Raw genomic sequence first — 24,139 nt, forward strand, 5'->3', positions numbered from 1 at the left:
TGGGATGAGGTTCTTCTGTTCGAACGCAGTGTTTGTTTTTCACCAAACATAACGTTTCTCATTGAAGCCAAAAAGTTCTACCTTTGACTCGTGTGTCCAGAGAACATTGTTGCAGAAGTCTTGTGGATCATCTATGTGCTCTTTGGCAAACTTCAGACGTGCAGCAATGTTCTTTTTAGAGAGCAGTGTTTTCCTCCTGGCTATCCTTCCATGAACTATCTTGTTCAGTCTTTCTCTGACAGTTGAGTCATGAACACAAACATTAGCCAATGTTTCCAAGTCTAACAAAAGCTTTTAAAGAAAATACCGAATGTTACAAGCATTTCAAAAGGTAATTAAATGCAGTGCCAAACGCGCTAAAGAAATATGCTAACAAAATATAACTTGTAGATTAAATGATATGCATCTAGTTTAGGGGTGACCAACATCAGTCCTTAAGGGCAACTAACAGCTCAGGTTCTCAGGATATCCCTGCTTTGAAAGCTTTCGTTAGTCCTTCCTTAGGTTGCAGTTATAGTGCCGGCGACAACGTCAAGTCAAAACAAATGCATTGCCACCGTCACGTGCGCTTATAGTAAGCGCGACGCGACGGAGCGACGGCTTGGTCGCGATCGCTGGAAGTCATCTCAATTTGATTTTTCCAGCGACTGCAGCCTGACATCACCGTCGCCAGCACTGCAAGCGTAGCCTTAGTTTGCATTGTCACCCAGGTATTGCAGTCCAGAAAGATCAATACAAACCTGTACCATAAGCTTAAGAAGAAGGTCTTTTATTTATATACTAAATATAGTTGATAGACCATTTAAAAAAAATCTATCAAATGTAAAAGTATTTTAAAATATTACCATCTAATGTCACCATAGCAACCAAATGCTTTGGCTAAACCACTAATTAAGCCATCTCTGCTGAAGCGGGGATATCTTGAAAATCTGACCTGTTGGTGGCCCTTGAGGGCTGGAGTTGCCCACCCTTGATCTAGAGACACCAGGAGGGCTATGAAGCTAGCACTTAAGGAGTTACTGTAAGCCACAACATTTCCATACGGTATAATGGGCAATTAGCATGTGTTCATGTGCCTTAATGGAGAGTGGCAGCATTTGCAGCGGGATAAGGCTGAGTAATTCATAAAAAGGATTTGTATGGCTGGGTACTCTGACACAGCTGTTTTGGGCTGCCAAGCACAGTCTGCTCTCATCCATATTACCGCATGACAAATTTGCCTCTGACATGCCATTAAGTAAATCAATACAAATGAGTCCATTAACACCAGATTAAGAAGGTAATGGCACTGGCTATACAGTATGCCAAACAGTGCAAATCACTGTGGCGTTGTTCAATATTCTGCAATATCTATCCGTATGCCAGCTTTGCGGCTGCAAACCTCAGTGCCATTAGGTAATATATATTGGATCTGCAATATGTTGAAACAATGCAACAACCTTAATACCATTTTCAACAATTGTTTTAAAATGAAAACATATTGAATGTTTTCTCCAATTGATCATTACATTTCATATGTATATACAGTTTACGTTTTTTCATTATTATGAAGGAGTAAATAAGGATCCCAGCCTAAATAAGGTTCGGAATGCTGTGGTCATTCTAAAGCTTCAGTTATTTGAGTTGCCAGGTACTTTGTAGAAAATGTACAATGGCAGCTATGTTTGAGAGGCAAGAAAAGTTTTACATTAATATTTCTACTTGGATTTTACAGTAAAGAATCTGATTAGGATGAAAATGCAAAATGACTAGCAATTGTAATTTAACCACCCGTGTGAGACTGAACCTTGACAGCAGCATTACCTGATCATACTGTAGTGTTCTGTGATGCTAAGCATTGAAACCATACATGGCTATTGACATACATAGCACTATAAAGCGCAAATCCATTTACAGGCCTTATTCTATACAGTACGAATCAGCCATTGAGCCTGTTTTCATCCACAAATCCCCACAGAGGTCAATGGGGATTATCAGACGAATATTTACCATACAGTCACTTTTCACTATATAGAATTACCCCCTAAATGTAGCAGAAAAGATCTCATTAGAAAGAATATCTGGATTCTGACAGATAATAATCGATAACAAAACACACATCTGAAAGAACACAAGTAGGGTTGTCATAGAAATAATTAGCAACCAGCAGGTAGCCGTTGAGAACTCTGAAGCAATTCAAAGATATTGTTTGGTGAACTCTTCTCTGGAGCACCTTAGCTACAGTATGGATGCTTAGGCCAGGTCCCCGCTGCCTGCTGCAGCGCCCGCTGTGGCAGGCGCTGCGGGGACAAGAGCCGCCTCTCAATGGGGCAGAGCCCACTGCAAGGGGTGTTCGCCACGCTGTGCGGCCAGTTTTTCCTGCAGACAGGAAAATTGTTATCAATACTAGCAATAGAGCGCTAGGCCACACCCCCGGCAATTCAGCCAATGAGGGCGAACCTGCCGGGTGACGTCATTGCCGCGCCCCCCGTCACTCCCCCATTAAGCCCCCACTATCTTCCCCCTGCAGCTCACTGCAGACCGGGGAACTCGGCTGCACGCGTTGCCAGCCTGGCAGGCGCGAGTGGAGCGCAGACAGCAGGGCCGTAGCCTAAGAATGATGTAGTGTCACTACAGTATATGGCAGCCTGCATTAGGAGTCTAAGGCCTCACTCAGACAGGCTGCTATGTCCACGCGATTGCGTGCGCGCCTCCGCCACATGCTCCTGCAGCCCAGCGATCTGCACTCATACTGCAGAAGTTGGGTCACGGCATTTGGGGGCGTGGCGGTGGGGTGTAACGAACAAGTCACAGAGCTGGTTCGCTTTTAATGGCTGAACCAGCTCACGTGACGCTACTGCAGCCCCAAATTTCAATTTGGGTTGTGGCGGAAAAATGTTGCAGCGTTAACGCTGTAGTTTGCCGCCACAAGCAGTTTCTAGTGTGACAACTGTCATCCACTAGCCTCAAAGAGTGACGATCGTGCTCGCGCACGTGAGTGCGCGCACATCGCAACGGGGCCTGTCTGAGCGAGGTCTTAGGCTACGGCCCCAGCCCTCCCTGCTGCACATGCGCCTGGCGGCATGGCGGCACGTGCAGAGACTACAGCCGTGATTGGCGATCTGTAGGGGAGCTCTAGGGGAGCGTGGGGGGTGGCGCCATGACAGGGGGTGGAGCCATGACAGGGCATATCTGCCCTGCCATTGGCTGCACGCCGACCACATGACCGCGTCGCGACACAGGAAGACAACATTCTTGTCTTCCCTGCCAGCATACGCGTCACAGCGCTTTGAGCGCCCACACACAGCCACTGGGGCCTGCCCCATAGAGGGCTGTGCTGTGGTTTGTGGAGGGCTCGCCGTAGCCCGTGGACTCAGCCTTACAAATACTGACATTGCTATAATCGAGTATCACGCATTCATATCCACGTATTAATATTATGATTATCATATTTCGATGTTACAAATATTCACTCATTTAATACCAATATTTACTCATGTATGGCTTCTGGATACACCCCATATTAAAAAGGTCAGTCCCCCCAAAAACCAAAGTGAACTAATTACAATGACATTTTTACGTAGTAGATGAGGTTGAAAAAAGACATGCGTCCATCAGGTTCAACCTATGCTAAATTTAGACAACAGATACTTTATCCATACTTACTTATTGATCCAGAGGAAGGCAAACAAAAATCCACAGTATCATATCATCCAATGATATCTCATAAGGGGAAAAATGAATTCCTTCCTGACTCCAAGAATTGGCAATTGGATTAATCCCTGGATCAACATTCTTCCCATGTTTACTTATTTGGTATATCCCTGTATACCTTTCCTTTCCAAAAAGATGTCCTGCCTTTTTTTGAACAAATCTATTGTATCTGCCATCACAGTCTCCATGTGTAATGAATTCCACATTTGAACTGCCCTTATTGTAAAGAATCGTTTGCTTTGTTGCTGGTGAAATCTCCTTTCCTCCTACCTTTGGGGATGACCCGAGTCCTTTGTACTGCCTGTGGGATCAATAGTTCTTTTGAAAGCTCCTTGTACTGTCCCAGAATATATTTGTATATAGTTAACATATCCCCTCTTAGACGCCTCTTTTCTAATGTAAATAAATCTAATTTTGGCTAGCCTCTCCACATAAGTGTTACGCCGGTGCTGCCCGCAGACCAGACCCGTCCCCTGTTCTGAGGTGGGACGTAGGGATACACGCACCCGCAGCAAAGGGAGCGTGTCCGGAGTGTGGTGTTATTGTTGCCAGGCCAGGTATAGTAGTGAAGACAATACTTGCCGGTACCGGTAGTAGAGAAGGAGTAGTTATTGCCGTTGCCAAGGTCAGGGACGCCAGAAGTCACGAAGTCCAAGTAGAGTCATAGTCGAGAGCCAGAGGGGGTAGTCGTCCAATCCGCGTCAATACCTGAGGAGTCACTGAGAGAATAGTCAAATGCTTCCATACAGAACTATGTCGAGCGACGAGTGATGGGAAGCACAGGCATAATAAAGCTGGGCAGGCCAATGGGAAAAGGAGGCAGGCCTGGAGGACTGCAAGGAGTCCTCCCTGATAGGAGAGAGGTGTTACAGCCCAGCTGAGTGTAATCATTGATTTGCCTTGAACTGTGTGATGATTGGGGGCGACGCCTCGCTGCAGAAGCAGTGGTTAAAAGTGCTTTGTTAGGCGTGTGCTCTGTAAACTGAGAATGCATGCACATAACGTCTGGGGCTGGCGTGCGTGTAGGAGGGCGTGGGCGCGCCCGGCGCTGAGCAGAGGAATCGCCGAGGGGAGTGATCCCGTGACGGCGGCAGGGGCGAGGAGCTGTGGAGACCGGTAAGGCAGGATTATTTTGTGTGTCCAGGGACTCCTTGCGGAGAGGGAGTGCTTTGTGTGGGAAGCGAGGAGAACGCCGATTCTTGACAGTAAGTTAGATTGTCCATCCCCTTTATTAATGTGGTGACTCTTCTCTGCACTCTCTCTAGTTCAAGAAAGTCTTTTCTAAGGAGTGGTGCCCAAAATGATACTCCATATTCAAGGTGTGGTCTTACTAATGTTTTGTAAAGGGGCATGATTATGTTTACGTCCCTTCCATCCATTGCCTGTTTAATGCAAGATAAGATCTTGTTTGCCTTTGCAGCTACAGCATTACTTTGTGCACTATTGCTAAGCCTGCTGTCTGCAAGGACTCCTAAATCCTTCTCCATCAAGGATTCCCCCAATTTATCCCCATTGAATTTGTAAGTTGCCTGTTTATTCTTGCTTCTCAAATGCCATTTACCTGCCTAAGTTTCCAGTCTATCCAAGTCCTTCTGGAGAGAAATTATATCCTGCTCCTACTATCTTACACAATTTAGTATCATCAGCAAAGGTGGAGACTTTGCTCTCGATGCCAACCTCAAGGTCATTAATAAACAAGTTAAAAAGCAGGGGTCCTAGTACCGATATCTGAGGTACTCCACTCACGATGATAGCCCAACCTGAAAAAGTTCCACTTATGACAACCCTCTGTATCCTTCAACCAGTTTTCAATCCAGGTGCATATATTTTTACTGAGTCAAATTTGCTTTATTTTGTACACCAACCTCTTGTGTGGAACCATATCAAAAGCCTTTGCAAAATCTAAATAGACAACATCAACTGCATTACCCTGGTCTAAATTCCTGTGGTGACGAATTTAAAGAAAAACAGGTATTTTAAAATAATATTTGAAACGTGTAGTATTTCCATGGTAACCAAATCCTTTTACAATCTGTACTTATTATTTCTCGTGATAAGTCTGTTTGGGGATCTAAGAAACTAAAATACATTTTCAATTTCCTATTCTTTGTCTGTAAAGTAATTAGAACGCCATCACTATCAGTTAAGATTAGAAATGCAGTGGACCTACAGTAGTAATAATAAAAAAGGAATTAAAAAAAAGAAACCTTGTAGCTTAAAAGTGATTTAAACCTTTTAATTAAGCAAAGCATGTTGTTAAGAGTTGTTTTAAAAAATCTGCCTGCTAAGGACGGTCCTGTTAAAAGACATAAGATTTCTAATATTAAAAAGTATCTTATGTTTAATACTATGTACAAGTTATGACAATAATCGAATTATGACAGCATGGGAAGTACCCGAAGATTATAAACCGACCACAGCAAGAAGAAATCCCAGATATTGCTTACATCATATGGAATTAGTTATAATTATAAACAAGGGTCAGATAGTCCTAAATGAAGACCGCAGAAGTGACATTCCAAAAAGATATCAAAATACTAACAAGATTTAGAGTATAATATACTGTTATGTAATTCAGCTGCCTGTTCCTTTTATAATAGTACAGTACTTATAGAGCTCTGCTGCACACAGAGCGTTGTATGCACAGGGAGGTAAAGGTATGAAGATATATGTACAGTATCATGATTAGAGCTGCCAGGTGTCCAGTATTGAACCAAATGTCCAGAAAAAAAATTAGAGATAATACCGGACACTTTTCCTCTTTGGACATAGTGACCTGACCGGCTTGGGAAGCCATGGGATTTCCCCGAGCAGGGAGAAAGCAGGGCTGTTGCTAGGGGGCTGGGCAGCTTCCTCCATCCTGATTGGCTGTTGTTGGGTAATGCAGCCAATCAGTAGGAGGTGTCAGAAGCCTGGGGTGGGACCAAGGAGATGAAGAAACAGCATGGAGAAGAGAGAGGAGTGCGTGTATCGAGTGTGTCGCACCTTTGACCATTATGTCCAGTATTTTTGGAGAAGCCACCTGGCAACCCTAATCATGATGTAGGAAAACATTTTATTTGCTTCTGCTGCTCAATATGTAGGAAGCTTGCAACATTAGCTTTCTATTGATATAAGCCCTTGTATTTTGTGCTGTGGTTTTGACATCTTTATTTAGAGGTTTTCCTTTTAATTTAATCCTCTAGGTATGTACATTATCAATGGTAACGGACACATGGTCTGTACTATAGACGTCAGTGCTTGGTTAACCTTTTACATGCATAGACGTAGATTGCTTCTGCGGTATACACAGCTAATGCAGTGCTAATTAGCCCCGGTTTGCGAGCTTTTTTATTTAAATATTGGGTTTTGTAGTCACCTCCCCTACTCCAAGACGAAGCGCTTTACAGCGTGAAACGCGTAGAGGAGGAGGAGGTGATGTTAGCCTGCTGCTTAGTGTGTGCCATGTATCAATAAAGCTTCTTCAATACCGGAACTTCAGTGAACTCTGACTCACTTACTGCTGTGGCGCCGATTCATCTTCATCTATCTGCATACTCCATTTCGGACGCATGCAACGGGAGCATCAGTCAAGGAGAGCCGGGATCCAGGACGGATGAGCAGACAGAGGTAAGCAATGTGCCCCTGAGCCCCGGCCGATATTGTGGTCCCCCTGCGCCCTCCGATTATTGTTCCTCACTGTCAGCACACTGACATTCTATGTTGTCAGTTCCTGCAACTGTTCATTAGCCTGAGCGCATGACAGTATTGGTACTCTTTTCTTACATCTGAAGCTGAATAAAAGTGGTTATCACCACCTCAGACTTGATGGATTTCTTTAATGCATTATACTATTAATTAAGCAAAAGTGATGCAGAGCACCTCGATACATTGATGCAAAAGTGATGCTGAGTCAAAATGGTGCAATCAGCGTTATTTTTGGTGCAATACATTGAATTGCTCCAATTGCGACACTTGATACGGTACATATCTCCAATGGGACTTTTCCAAGGTCCAAAGTACCAAGATTTGTACCAGGTTCACCCATTCCAAAGACAACAATGCTTCCACTTTACTACTCTGTCTCCCGTTTGTAAAAGGATTCGATGTAGCCATTTTAACCATTGCAAAGCAGCTGATTACCATACTGGCTCTGAAATGACAGCTTTCTAATAAACTAAGAACCATTTCATTGTAATATGTGTTTTTTCCTTGGGGTGAAGCCGTAAAATGATAAATAAATGTCTCTAATTTTTGATTCTCAACTACATTTCTTAAATCTGAGTATTTTTTTTGTCAATATAATGATATATATTTTTTAATATTCCGCCATTCCCAAACGCCTTAACCTCATTCTTATGGATATTTAGACTTTGACAGCTATATAAACATAAAAACTGTTGCACCTCTTCAGTGTAAGAAAAGCATGAGCAATGTGATAGATCACCGAACACACTAAGCAATTACCAGTGGCATCCTATAATTTAATTGTCATGCACTGCTAAAGTGCATATGAATAGTCCAAATTAAATTCTATGACATGTAAGTATTAAACTTCTAAACTGTGACCTTCTCTCTTGGAAGATAATACATTTTCTCTGTCATTCTTGCATTTGCAGGACGTCTAGCGATGATATATGCCAATGCTTGTTTATTCTGTAGAAATACAGGCCTTAGATTGTAGTAGTGTCACAACATAAACAACTCGGACACTTTTAAAGCCTGGCGTTGCATATAAATTCTAACGTCCTAAGATACAGGATTTTACTTATTAGCTCCATAGGAAATATGCAAAAGGACAAATTACTGCCATGGCTCTTTATGAGAAGTAGTTTGGGCTCACGTAAATTACAGCGAAAACAAAGAGAACCATGTCCAAGAAATATCTCCTAAGGTGGGGAGATGATAGGAAAGCCCTGAACTTTACATGCACTCAAGTGCCCTAGTATTGACAGTAGCGTAGTGACTTATAGATAGGTGGTTGATAAATATTGCATGTGAGGCTATACAGGATCATGGTAGCCTTAAGGCTGGAGAGCAGAACTATCCCTGATGTGTAGTAATGAATAGATGTACAATAATAAAACCAAGATTTTTTTATACGAAAATGAAAATAAATTGGGTATTGTCTGCCGTGAAAATCGCTGTGGAATAAAAATCTGTGTTGTTTATTAAACAATCAGTTTCAAGTCACACCGCAATAATACAGGTGAACATATATATAAATATATGACTAGTGCGGCAGCTGAGGTTATGTCACGGATACAAGGTCAATATATGACCAAAATGCAGACAGGACGCGGCCATGGGACACAGTGGTAGTGTAGTGTATGTTACCTATAAGCACTGGGGTGCGAAATGAATAGGTGGTTCCGTGTACCTCGTTTTACTCATGACCAAATAAATATACTTTTATGGAAGTCATAATTGTAGGGTTCTGAACATAGGGTCAGCTTTTATTGATAAATTTGGTCGGTTTCTGACATCCATCTGAGTCTGTCCTCCAGGGTACGCTATGTTGCGGTTGCCTCCCACGTAAGTTTCTGAGGAGCTTTACGGAGCACCTATAGGACACCCTGCACTGTGCTCTGACTCAGCCGTCAGCGGATCAGTTGCGTCAGCGTGCGCACTCGTTTCAGGCATCAGTTACCACACTGGGACACCACTAGCAGCAGCTCTCCATGGGATACAGCAGTTACCCGCTCTCTTCTTCCCCTTGGGGAGTAGATATGTGAGCTGACCACTAGATCGTCGCTCTCCACAGGACATTGTGCCCCAGAAGGGTCACGGGAGTGCTTGCACCGACTCCTCCTGTGCTGCACTGTGGACTACGCATTACTTATAGGTAGTTGCACTACCACTGTGTCCCACGGCCGCGTCCTGTCTGCATTTTGGCCATATATATTGACCTTGTATCCGTGACATAACCTCAGCTGCCTCACTAGTCATATTTATATATTTTATTACCATTAATATTGCGGTGTGACTAGAAACTGAGTGTTTAATAAACAACACAGATTTTTATTCCACTGCGATTTTATCATTATTTAAAAATCTTTGTTTTATTATTGTATATCAATTCATTACTCCACATCAGGGATAGTTCTGCTCTCCAGCCCTAGGGCTACCATGATCCTGTATAGCCTCACATGCAATATTTGACTCCGCCTATCTAGAAGTCACCATGCTACTATTAGGGTACTTGCGTGCACGGAAAGTTTGGGGCTTTCCTGCCATCTCCCCACATTAGGGGATATCTCTTTGAAAGGGTTCTCTTTGTTTTCCCTTTAATTATATTCCCCTAGTGCACCGACCCGAACCATCACCTTTTTATCCAAGGTAGAGCGGGTACCACGTCAGCACTCATGTAAATTACTCAACAACGTTTGGATTTAGGCAGAAAGAGAAATGTTTACTCACAATCAACATTAGGATTAGGAATGATGTACTACCTGAGATGAGACTATTGTACTTCTAATTCTCTGAGTCGTAATTGTTGACTTTCAGAAGTCGGATATCTACTAGTCAGAACCTGTTTCTTTAATTCCCATGAAGTTGCTCAACTGCATTGCTTATGGATACTATAGTCTAAACAAATTCTGCCCAGTGCTTTTTTTCCAGATGTCTCAAATTCCAATTTGATCCAATTTCCCATGACACTGAAACCAACTTGTGAAAGTCGCAGGGAACACGTGTATCCAATCTTTAGTTTTTTCTGCCTATACGAATGTTCCTCTGTCTCTTTGTCACCAACAAGCTCCTATTTATATGATCAAATTGCTGAAATCAATTTTATTAATAGCGAAGTTTATGGAATTTCTATAAAGTTTGTTAGCAACTGAAATAAAATACCTCATTAGAACTAAATGTAACATATAAGGGAGACATTTTGGTTTGTGATGCCATTTGTGACACTGTAAAGTTCTCTCTGGGTTCTTCATCATGAACAGTATACATTTATCATTTGTATCTTCTTCATCTGCAGTCCTTCATACACAGCAGCAGTGAGGAAAAGGAAAACCGTTTCAGAAGAATCATCAGAACCAGGAGTGATTAGTTTGGAATCTCAGCTTCACTGACACTTTCAATGTTGGGACTGACATCCCAAATACAAGATACCCCTACACTCCTGGAAAGAACAAAATCGTAATCACTTATTTTTTCATATACATTTGTAGAGTTGCAGTCACCCAGAAAACTGCGGCTAGGGAGCCTTTACGATCGGAAAAGCTTTTCTCCCATGGCTTCAGGCATACTAAATAAAGCTTGCTACTTCTGTATTTTAGCGTACGTATGTATTTTATAACAGCTTGAGGCCAAGGCATACTGTAAGAAGAGTGACGCTTCCCTCTCAACAACAACAAAAAAGCGAGAAAAGATTAACTCTTTGGGTGCCTGGAGATTGTGACCACATAATCACTCATGTAACAATCACATGGTGGCTACCTGGACTCTAGTTATATGAACGGACAAAAAGATCCTTCCCTAGAAATCAAGGGGAAAAACCCCCCAACATTCTCAGAACATCAAAATGGCCATTAGAGTGTTGAGAGCATCATACGGTCACTAAACAGGTTAAGGCTCATAGTTAATAAGCAGTGTTAGGCCATAAGAATCAGTAAATGGGCAGTTAGGTGTCTTCCAGTGCCAGAAGGTGTCTCATGGCACAGCCCTACTTGTGACCCTAAATGATAAGGTGGGAAATAATTGTAGAAGTGAGTTTTAGCATGTTTGTAAGCCTAAGTCCACGCTGCTGCTGCTGAGCGTGCTCATGCTTGAGAGCGGTGACGTCACCAACTCTCCAAGCATGCGCGCAGGGTGTCCCGCATAATTTTGCAAGCGCAAGTGGGGGGCGTGGATCTGGGCTATTTCTGTGTGTAATGTGTGTGTTCGTCTGTTTGTGGCTGTGTGCTGTGTGCATTGACTGCTACTAAGCATGCTTCAAAATCAATTTTCTTTGTCTCCACAAGCGCCGCGCTTGGGAGAGCGTACGGACCCGTGCACGAGCGTACGTGTGCCACCACAGCGTGGCCGTGCAGATTCACATTCACTGAAGTAAACGCACCAAGCGCCAAACGCGCTCAGCGGCAGCGTGGACGCAGTAAGAGAGAATGCACACTTGGGACTGAAAAGCAACAGGGGTCTGACCTCTTTGACTTCATGCAGCGGGGCAACATTCTGGTTCTTAGATCTTCTGGCGGCTGCAGGGGACTTGTGGTGTGTGACGGTGACAACGCTGGGGCCGCTGTGTATCAGATGCCTCTGGTTCGCAGGGGATGAGCAATTGGAAGTCCCATGGGGAAGCAATGAAACACTTCTGGCTCTCTGGGATGCGGAGCCCTACAACAAGAATAGAATAAGGAAATATGAAAATATACACTTGAGAGTTCAAGAGCTGAGTTCAGTAACAGATTGTAAGGATGCAGTCCCATTTAAATTGCTAAAAAACAACAACATTATTTAACAAACTGCCTTTACTCTTCTAGTGTTGTTTAACAAAGACTCGGTTAGAGACGAAACATTGATTGGAGCACAATCAATCTTCTGAACATTGGCGAGTGCCTGTCTCTTGTAATTTTTTTTATAATCATTGAATGTGTGTATATGAGATTTTTTTTTAATTTAAAGCAGTGGAGCCAACTATCAATCAACACAACCATGTTTACTGATACACAGCGTGCAATAGCTATTCGGACGCTAGAAGTGGCCACCATCCTTAGTGGATACAGAACATACTTATTGTCAGTTCCAAACATTCAAAAGGAGCTGTTCTAATGAAGCTGATAATAAACAGTCTAATGCTCTGAAATAAAAATTCCTAGTAAAGGGATATAAGGCTGAATTAATAGAAGCAGCATTCTGGAAGAGCCAAAACTTGGATAGAGAGGCACTCATTAATGGTAAGAAAAAGAACAATACACATCAGATAAAGAAAAATAAGTTTTATTTACCACAAGATATAATAAAGTAGCACCCAAAATTAACCATATCTTGAAAAAATATTGGAATATCCTCAAATCAGAGCCTATTTTATCTGCGCATTTAACACATAAACCATGAGTGTTTTTTTTTAAGAAAGGTACATCCATAAAATATATACAAGCACCCAGTATACTAAGACAGAACACATTGAATACAGGTCTAAATCCCCCCGATACAATAGGCAATATAAAAGTTTTTTATTTTAAATGTGGACATAATGTATGCTAGAAATTATCATGTCTGCAAAAGAAAGGATTTTATCAATTCTAAGACAGGAGAGAAGCATGTAGAATTTACCTATGTCAGCTGTAGCACTGCATATGTAATTGACCTAATTGAATGTAGTTGTGGGTTGCCGTAAGTAGGCAGGACTGCAAGATCACTTGAAGCAGCAGTCCAAGCTTTAAAAAAGATTTAAGATTTAAAAAAACATGTTTTTTCCCTTAAATGCAGTATGTGTATTAATACAATCCACACAATGATAAGTAATTAGCAAAGTTGCCGATCGATCTGTTCTCTTGTAATCAATCGGCGAAGATTCGGCTCAGGGGTTCACTAAATGATGGGAAGTGCCACAGAAGAGGACCAAAGATGCAAAGTTCTGTGGGGAAGATCATGTGACCAGGCAGTCACTAGATACAATTGGTGCACTGCCAGAGGAGAGGGCAGGGCTCAAAAAGGGGTGTGGTGGAGCCTGTTTCAGAAGAGGAAGGGGATGTGACTTTGTAAATGGTTGCTATAGAAACAACAAATGTTTTTTTACATTATAATACATTAAACATGTAATTTAGATTTGTTTTTAAATACAAATGCTACAAGTATTTTCTCATAGTACAGAACTGATTTATTAAAAAAAAACACAACAAAAAACACATTGATATTGCTTGGTCTGCAGCTTTGAGGACAGATTTTTTTGAGCACAGACGTAACATCCCCAATGATATCCAAAAACATAGTGTTCCTAGGTCATTTTCTTGGCAAATATAATTGTGATCCAAAACATATTACGATCACAGGCATAGAACACATTCCCATGGATTTGAGAGGGGAAGATAGGTTTAAAAAGATTTTTAGGCAGGATACCAATTTGCTATACAAATTGCAGGCATTGGCTCCTGCGGGATTAAATGAAGAATTAGACCTGGTATGTATGAATTATGTGTTATACACAAGGTAATCTCCCCCACCTCTTATTTTCATTACCCTTTAGTTAATTATTTATTTCGGTCTTTCCTTGTTTCAAACTTATTAAAGCAGCAATACAACTAACCAACTTTATTTCTTATTTGTATATGTAAAGCACGCGACAACGTATAATTCTACATTCTTACCTAAACTGGCAAACGTTTGGTGATCCCGTTATAAATATGTCAAAATCCTGATTGTGTGCCTAACATAATGGCCGCTTCAGTCAGTGTAACTCAGTAGCTACAATATATTCTTATATTACTACGGTTACATTATCTATTGTAACCGTTTACAGCTCAAACTGCAACAAATGATCCCAAACAGGAAAAATCATTGCAAATATCTTACACTGCTTGGGAGTTGTGCTAAAACCTGCTGTAACCCTCCCTGCCCGGCTTCATAGGGAGATTACACCTGTGTGCTTTCTTATTGGCTACTCTGCACGGTTTCCCTTGACTCAGGGGCTGGCATTCGTGTGCTTGGGAGATGACGTAGCAAGGTTGTAGAATAATGGGTGCCAGGAACTTTTATAGTGCAACTGTCATTTATTTGTGTCCACAAGCAAAGGGGTCGCCCATACATATTTTGACACGCTACTATATTTCATATAAAGACATACACAAATACGTTTCTTCCAGCAGTTCCCACTCTTAATACTTAAATGGAGGTACTATGACTTAGTTGCTTTAAGTAGGTATGGGACCCGACCCTCATTGTCTCTACCAAACACAGGAAGCAGTGATCCGACTATTCCGTGCTCCTAAGGAAAATCCTGATGGATCTCCTATACCTTGCTGTTTATTTGGGAACTGCCACTTCCATACAGACTGATGAGAAACATTAGTGCTGATCCGCGGTAAGAGCTAATCAGCCGGCACCTGGAGCCTTCTCTCTTGAGGCCCTCTATGGCATATTCCTTTTACTGACCTGTTCAGGGCCCCATTCCTACATTTGGGGCTCCTAACTTAAGGGATAATGTACCTATCTGCAACATAATAAACAGTGGGGCCTAGTCTATGCTATTACTTTATGAACTTCACTTATCTACACTCCCGAAGCTCCTCTCCTATGGACCTCTTGGAACCTAAACTTCTAGAACAGTCCCTCCTCCTTGAATTCCCCTGTGCGATGTCTGGATCCGCATAGCAACCCATGGTGGGACTAGCAAACATTACCACTGCTAGTAACCCTTTAGATGGGGGGTTACACTGCTATAGAAATAAAAGGATGCTTTAAAACTCTTTAAAAATGGCATTAAGAGTTGGAAGAAAAAGTCACTATCTAATACTACAGAACCAATTAATATTTTTTAAAAAGCATATAAAGATTTCACATGTTTTGCTGCTTTAAATACAACAACAAGGAGGTAGGTCAAGGAATTTTAGAATGGAAACATACATTGATGTAACCAGTATGTATCTGATAGTTTTATAAAGCAACTAGTTGTAGATATTGTGTTTCAATTTCCCTTAGGTAGTTCAGAAAGAAAAAGTATTGTATATTCTATTGATGTACTTTTATGCAAATCAGTGGTTAAACTTTTTATTTCTAGGTGAAATTTCAGAATAAAGGCTCTATTATACTGTAGTATTATGATTATCTATTAAAGAAAAAGAGGAAACACAAGTGTGTGCTCTAAAAGATGTCCCTTTGCTGGTGCGCAACAACCTATAACTGGTAGTGATAGTAATCAATTAAAATCTACAACATATCTATCTTGGCTGTGAGCCATATGGCTGTGTAACATCAAAAGTGTCACTTTCGTTGTAATCCAGGGGGAGCATGGAGGGAAATAGAACAAAAAAACAATCTGAGTGTAGACAGTTTTAAATTAGTGAAAAACTCTATGTCTTGTCTTGGCTCATATGTTGTGCCTACTTACAAGATGTAAGTTGTATTCAAGCGGTTTTGACACACAATGGTCTCTGCTAAGGATGTTTTTCTCCACTCTGTGATGCGGTCTCCAATTCTCAGCTCAGCAACCAAGTGTATGTGAAAAAAAAAATGATACCATAGTGCAGACCAGTACAATAATAAAACTAGACTTTATAAGGTTTAAAAATGGACACTTACAATAAAAACATATAGTTTAAGCATTTTTCACAATCATTGTGATCAGGGAGAGAAGAGTGTGTTAACTTCAGGCTCACCCGCCTCCTCCGATGAGACTTGGTGTATTTCGTCTCTCTCTGGGACTGTATGTCTCCGGCGGTGGACTGCGTCTTTCCAGGCTGTATCACCCCGTGGGCTATCAGATTCCCCTTCAGCTGTTATTCGCAGGTACTGCACTTGGAGCTGCCTCTCGGGTGGATAATCCTGCCTCTCTCTCCGCCGGTGCGTCTCTTCCGCTCTGTCCCGATACGTCACTTCCGGGCGCGGCTAGGTGAGTTTCTGTATGGCAATCTCGCCTCTCTCCTCTCTCCTCTCAGAACGGCTCCCACTCTACGCGTTTCGCCAGAAAAGGGTGTGTGGCTTCCTCACACCCTTTTCTGGCGAAACACGTAGAGTGGGAGCCGTTCTGAGAGGAGAGAGGAGAGAGGCGAGATTGCCATACAGAAACTCACCTAGCCGCGCCCGGAAGTGACGTATCGGGACAGAGCGGAAGAGACGCACCGGCGGAGAGAGAGGCAGGATTATCCACCCGAGAGGCAGCTCCAAGTGCAGTACCTGCGAATAACAGCTGAAGGGGAATCTGATAGCCCACGGGGGGATACAGCCTGGAAAGACGCAGTCCACCGCCGGAGACATACAGTCCCAGAGAGAGACGAAATACACCAAGTCACATCGGAGGAGGCGGGTGAGCCTGAAGTTAACACACTCTTCTCTCCCTGATCACAATGATTGTGAAAAATGCTTAAACTATATGTTTTTATTGTAAGTGTCCATTTTTAAACCTTATAAAGTCTAGTTTTATTATTGTACTGGTCTGCACTATGGTATCATTTTTTTTCACATACACTTGGTTGCTGAGCTGAGAATTGGAGACCGCATCACAGAGTGGAGAAAAACATCCTTAGCAGAGACCATTGTGTGTCAAAACCGCTTGAATACAACTTACATCTTGTAAGTAGGCACAACATATGAGCCAAGACAAGACATAGAGTTTTTCACTAATTTAAAACTGTCTACACTCAGATTGTTTTTTTGTTTTTTTGTTCTATTTCCCTCCATGCTCCCCCTGGATTACAACGAAAGTGACGATTTGTGGGACTAGTGAAACCAGTCCCTACCAGCTGGGTCTGAGCAGGGGGTTTGAACTTTTTATTATTATTTGCACGTTATTTAAGCACATTATCATTGTTGAAAAATCAATAGATTTTATCAAGAAACTCACTATAAAGCTTAAGTGTACACTAATAGAGTTAGCGCCGTTTCTTTCACCTTCACTTAGCAGCTAACATCAAAAGTGTCACATATAAAGTGTCTGTGGAGTTAATACTGGCGTTAGGATTGAAGTTGAATACTACAAGAAGATCTGGATTCTGCACTTCAAAAACAACTACAACCTTGTAACTGTGAGAACATGACCTTCTAAATGCTCTGATAATTTGTACTCTCCCTATCCTCAATACCTGATTTAGTCTCTCCTCTTGCATCGCACTATGCCCTCCCTATTGCTTTTTCTGTTTAATGTTTCCTCACTCCTTTGTAAACATTTCTGCTCTCTCCAACTTCCCTAATCCCCTCCTATCCACATTTCTTCATCTCTCCTCCCCTCCACATATGCCTGTGCCCATACACTGCACCATTATTTACACCCCTTTCCCAAGGTTATCAACAATATATTCTAGCCTTCTAGCCATCAACAACCAAGTAATATCACTAAGGAGGATATTACTCTGACAACCCCCTCTGACATTGCAAATGCATTCAATGATTACTTTGTGGGGTGTGCAACTAACATATTAGCGAAACGCAACCCAAACCACAAACATGAACCTCATTCTGTGAGTACCCCTATAGCCCCACCCTCTCCCAACACTGCTCACAATTTTCAATTTGTCCCAGTAGCCGAAGAGATCACACAAGCGCTCCTCAAATTAAAACTAAGCAGCCAATGTGGACCTGACTTACAGCAATCTAAGTTCCTAAGACTTGATGCCCCAGCAATTGCCAAACCAATTGCTTCCATAGTCAACTCTATTCTGTCTTCAAAGCATATTCCCAAGACCTGGAAAACTGCCAGAGTTGTCCCAATCTTCAAAAGTGGGGACAAAAATACTGTTTCAAACTACAGGCCAATCTCTCTTCTCCCAATACTATCCAAAGTCATGGAAAAATGTGTTCACTCCCAATTAAGCGATTACTATACCAAGACAAATTTCCCTAGCCAATTCCAATCTGGTTTTCGCCCCAAACACTCCACGGTAACTACCCTGGTAAAAGTTTGCAATCTAATCCAGTGTGGAATGGAACGGGGACAACTCACTGGTGCAATATTCCTAGATTTTGCAAAGGCTTTTGATACTGTTGATCATGTTATCTTGCTTAACAAACTCCAGTGCTCTGGAATAGGGAAGCTTACTTTAAACTGGTTTCATTCCTATCTCTCAGGTAGATCACAACATGTGTCCATCTCAGGCTCTAACTCCAACCCCTTGGATATCACCTGAGGTGTCCCGCAAGGCTCTGTTCTGGGGCCCCTACTCTTCTGAGTGTTCATTAATGATCTTCCTGCAGCTTGTAAGGGAGCTTCAACACACATGTATGCAGATGACACAATCTTAAATGCACACAGCCCTAGCCTCTCCGACCTTGAACACATACTTCAATCTGACTTTTTGAGACTTGAAAATTGGATTTCCCAAAACAAACTGTTTTTAAACACTGACAAGACTGTAACAATAGTATTTGGGACCAAGGCTACATTTTTAAAGCTTCTAATGACTGAGCTCCAGAACAGAACCAACGCTAAAACCACCATAACTCCTGTTACTAGTTTTAAATAATTTGATTGAAATTTCAGACAGTTTTTTCTTTCTTCTGCCCAGACTAAAAAAAGAGGGGTAGCTATCCTAATTAACAACAGATTCCCCTTAATCGTGGAGCAGATTAGGAAGGACGATTTCTGATTTTAGTAGGCTCAGTGCAGGGTCAACCTATAACCATCACTAATGTATATGCACCTTGTGAGCATGATCCTGTGTTCTTTACTTCTTTCTTTAATGTACTAAGAAAGATCATGAAGGGGTACATGATCCTGGCAGGAGACATAACCAGAGCATTAGATCCTGATCTAGACAAATCCATGCTGACTAAGCAAGTAAAGAGGGAAGAAATTAACAAACTTTTAAAAGGGTTAAAACTCACACAATTATCTGATATCTGGAGGGAAGTAAACCCAACATAGAGAGGTTACACATTCTTCTCTAACCCACACCAGAGCGATAGTAGAATAGATTACTTCTTTATATCAAACAGATTGATTCCGAAGGTCTCAGTGGTCAAGATCCATGATATTTCATGGTCTGATCATGCACCAATAGAATTAAGGCTATGTAGAAGGAAAGGAGCACAGCTTCCGCATCAGTGGATCAAAAATAGATAGGGCAACTCCAGATATAGTGAAATTGTGTTTATTGCACAATCAGCTTAGCAATGAAGGTGTAGGAAACACACCAACATGTTTCATCCAACAGGACTTTATCAAGAAAGGACCTAGAAAACTTCCAAGCGGATTCAAGTCTGCCTAGATTGAGCGAGGAGGTGAGGGAAAACTTGGCAAGAGGACAGAGGAGGTAATCCAGGTGATAAAACAATTAAAGACCTCAAAGGCTCCAGGTCCAGATGAATTTTCTAATCTTTATTACAAAAACAAAATGCCAACCTATTAGCCCCACAATTACTTCACATGTATAATGCAGTGCTGGCAGGGGCCCTATTCCCGTAACAGATGCTCCAGGCGTCCTTCTCCTTGATATGTAAACAAGGGAAGGATCTGACTAACTGTAAAAGCTACCGGCCAATCTCTTTAATTAACTCTGATATCAAAATATATTAAAAAATGCTAGCTAATAGAATAAGTCGGATACTCCCCAGTCTGGTCCACCCAGATCAGGTGGGTTTTATTTCGGGTAGAAAAGCAGCGGACAACACGAGACGTATAATTGATCTGATTGAATTGGCTAATACAAAAAAGATTCCTGTGATGGTAGTAAGTCTAGATGCAGAAAAAGCGTTTGATAGAATATACTGACAATACCTTACCATTACACTTGGGGCGTTTGGTTTTGGAGATCCAATTTTGAAGGCCATTTCAGCATTGTATTCTAGTCCGGCTGGTAATGTAACCCAACAAGGGTTCCCATAGGACGGGTTTGAGATTACAAGTGGTACGAGACAGGTCTGCCCACTCTCCCCTTGCTATTTGCTATGTGTATGGAACCATTAGTGGCACAAATTTGTAAAAATGCTGATATAGCTGGGATTCAAATTAATAAACAGACACATAAAGTAGCTCTTTATGCTGATGATGTGTTTCTGACTTTGACCAGACTTATTACCTCCCTGCCCAATCTAGTTAGTCTCTTAGGATCCTTTAATAAAATTTCAGGTTAAGATAAATAATGCCAAATCAGAAGCCCTAAACATAAATTTACCAAAGGATCAAGAGAAGTTAATAGCAATTAATTTTAATTTCAAGTGGCAGCTATTAGAGAACCGCTGTCCTCGATGACCAACTCTCTGGACGTTTGGGAGGCCACTAAATACAAATGTGGGTTAACTACGAGGGGTATGATGATGAACCCTCTTTTTGATAACACAGCTTTTGCTCCAGGCCTGAACGGAAAGGATTTTATAATTTGGAAACAAAAAGGAATGCTTAGACTTAAAGATTTGGAGGCTGGTAAAAATATTAAAACATTCGAACACATTAGGTCGGGAAAGGAAATTCCCCACTCTGAATTTTTTAGATACCACCAATTAAGAGCATTTTATTACAAATAGTCACCATTCCCCCCCATTAATCTGGCTGAGACGGGGAGCTGACGTCACGTTCTTCTAACGAGGACTACCAGAGAGCCCAGTCGTTTGCTGCAGTTACACAGTGTGTGTAACAGTGCGACTGTTGTGGCTGGCGGTTTTACTACCCACCACCAGTACACACTCAAGTGTACCGTTCCTGCTTATTTCCGATCGTTTCTATGCTATCAAAAACGGACAGGCATCCTAAGGACACCTATTGAAGGCCCCGGTTCCTGCACATGTGTGCTACACTCTGCACCACGCTACCACACGTGGAGGACAGGAGAGTGAACAGAGACAGCCCCAGCGCGCGGGTCTGATCTCTCAGAACTGAGATTACCCTTTATACTTCCTATGTGATGCCCTACTCCTGTGATAGACACCAGATCGGGGATTACTAAAGAAATTTTATATGTAAGTTACTAATTTTATTATTTGTTGCTAATACAATATCTATCTCTCATCTTGGTGCGCTTTTGTGTTTTTTCTTGTTTTACAAAAAGGAATGCTTAGACTTAAAGATTTGGAGGCTGGTAAAAATATTAAAACATTCGAACACATTAGGTCGGGAAAGGAAATTCCCCACTCTGAATTTTTTAGATACCACCAATTAAGAGCATTTTATTACAAATAGTCACCATTCCCCCCCATTAATCTGGCTGAGACGGGGAGCTGACGTCACGTTCTTCTAACGAGGACTACCAGAGAGCCCAGTCGTTTGCTGCAGTTACACAGTGTGGTAACCTGGTGTGTTTAATACACTCAATGTGCTCGTTCTTTTTACCAAATGTACGCTGAATACTCACCAATATTACTTTTTCAATATATTTTATATACTTCACCATGCGGTTTTGCACCGTTGTTTTTATGTCTTTTTCTGTGTAGTGCTGTCGGAGTGTTGAGCCACCTCGAATTATACAGCTGCATCTGCCATTTTTGGTATTAATGAATATTGTATGATATATTTTTTTAGTCTTTAATTAAGGGTTCATATAAGGGTGCACTTTAATTACGTTCACAGTAACACATGATTTATTATAGGTTTATTTAGCTGCGCCCTTATTTCTTCACTTGTTCAACAGGTAGGGGTGCCTTCTTAGTGAAACTATGTTAATAGTAAGTGGCCTGAGTGCACAATATATAGGTCTCCTATTGTATATAGCTAGTTTGGTTGCAAACTGTATCAATAGTGTTATAGATGTATAGCCCATGCAGCTCTTAGAATTGGTACTGTAACATTAGTAGCTCCACATGTTGTCACTGGTGAAATGAGGTACAATGTTAATCTCATACTGTATGTTGAGAGCCGCGTAATAGCAGACAAATGGCAATCTATAGTGGGCTTAGCTATGTACCAATACAGGAGCACGATTGTTTGACTTAGTCTTAGCGTGTGGCAATAAGGGGTGCCTTCTTAATAAGTCTCCGTAGATAGTAAGTGGCCCGTTGCCATCCTGATCAGTGTAAGGTACTGGTATACAGCGTGCTAGGCTTATACTTGCCTGTATATAGACAGGGGAATGTATATTAGCTATAATAACAATAGGTAGCTTTGATCACGGATAATGTCTATAGATCTATAATTCACTTTAGTTAACAGTGATGCATTCGCTATTACGCTCACTACCTAGTGCACAAATCAAAATACAGTACCAGTTTGTGGAGAGCGGCTAATACAGTGGCCGCCGACTGTGACCCGAACGTTAACAGGATATCAGTTTTAGAGTTTTTCAGAACATCCGGCCCGGAATGAAAAGATGCTGGATAAACACGCACGGTTTTAGAATGGTTAGTACAGTTTATAAATCACGTAGATGTTTGCTGGAATGTATCCAAATTATGCACTGATGATATAGAGTCCTGCTAAGAATATTTTATTCTTTATTTTATACACCCTCACCTTCCCTTCACTCACCTACCCTCATTGTTGTAGCACTTTATTAATTCACTCAGCATGTACAATATATCATATATTTATCACAATGCTGGCATGGTCCTATCATATCCTATGTATCTTAATCTATTCTCACTTAATTCATAGTAAATAACACCTTACCATTTACATCATCTGTAGTCATATATATATATATATGGGTGGCTCTATAGTACTGCAAATGTAGTCTTTATATAGATTATATAATATTGTGTTCACAATTGGGTGATAATAGATATATAATTAATTCTTCATTCATTCCATTTTCATTGTCAATCTCCATTCATCCTAAATTAGGATAAAGTGTATATCAATGTTGTTCTCTTTTCAATAATTGTTTATATCTTTTCATATTGTATATTGTGTAATGGGCTGTTCCGGATATAAGTAATTGCCGTGAATGTCTCTTTAATTGATACCTGTGTGAGACCACTTTCCATAATGATCTGGGTCATTAGAGACTATATAAAGTTACCTATTTCCTATACGGCATTAACCCTTGACGATGTCGTGAGTGCCGACGAAATGCGTAGGGATGTTGTTGTTATTCGCACCCTTACGTCAACACGTCGATGAGTCATAAGAGACGCGAAGCCGGGGAAACCCAGCACGAGCACACTGTGTTCCGGGGGACTCCTTCCTGAGGTGGTGCCATCCACCCAAAGTCCCGGATTAGCAAGTAAATTGTTACAATGTAGCGTGGCACTCTCATAAAATCCAAAAAATAAAGAATGAAAAAAACGGGGTACCCAGAAAGTGAAAAAATATAAAAGGCTTTATAATAACATAATGACATGGTTGTTCACAAGGAAAAAAGTCCTCCCACGCGTTTCACGCAAGTGTTGCGCTTTCTAGAGCAGTAATGAATGAAACAAACAACTTAATATGTGCTAAATCATTAAGAAACCCACATCAGTCACAGCTGATAGTGGCAGTTCAATGTGCAAACATTTAATTAAGACTGTAAAAATAACACACATTGAGGCCATATTAAAAACATAAAAAGAAAGACAATTAATTCTGATTGCCATAACAAATATATTATCCATAAATACAATCCATACATTTTCAAACTATGGATATAATTAATATGGATGGCAATCAGAAATTCAATCTAAATTAATTGCATCAGTGTGTAATAAACTGTTTGAACTTAATACTATATATAAACAGTATTCAGTCATGATATTGACATCAGAGCATGGAGAATTGGTGGTAAAATTCTGACTAATGATGCATGGTGAACTATACTTCAAATATAGAAAGAAATGTATATTAGAACATAGAATACATCCAAGCACATAATTGCATTCAGCATGCCAAATGTATCCATATTCAATCTGCATCATAAAGAATGAGGATAAATACTGCTGTGTTGAGTAGTAACAACTTAATAAA

The 24,139-nt window shown here is 41.2% G+C and overlaps 1 protein-coding gene across 4 annotated transcripts in view; it reads right to left on the reverse strand.

Annotated features, from left to right (window-relative positions):
- The window catches only part of OSBPL10 (oxysterol binding protein like 10), a 303,273-nt gene that overhangs the window by 132,044 nt on the left and 147,090 nt on the right, over positions 1-24,139 (reverse strand). For 3 of the 4 annotated variants that reach the window (XM_075587022.1, XM_075587025.1, XM_075587023.1), the window contains exon 4: positions 11,821-12,012. The exons of the other annotated variant lie outside the window; for it this stretch is intronic. In XM_075587022.1, coding sequence (XP_075443137.1) covers positions 11,821-12,012 — 192 coding nt within the window. The remainder of the gene's footprint in view (positions 1-11,820; positions 12,013-24,139) is intronic. 4 annotated transcript variants of the gene reach the window in all.

The sequence above is a fragment of the Ascaphus truei genome, chromosome 2 (genome assembly GCF_040206685.1).
Source record: "Ascaphus truei isolate aAscTru1 chromosome 2, aAscTru1.hap1, whole genome shotgun sequence".
Taxonomy (NCBI): domain Eukaryota; kingdom Metazoa; phylum Chordata; class Amphibia; order Anura; family Ascaphidae; genus Ascaphus; species Ascaphus truei.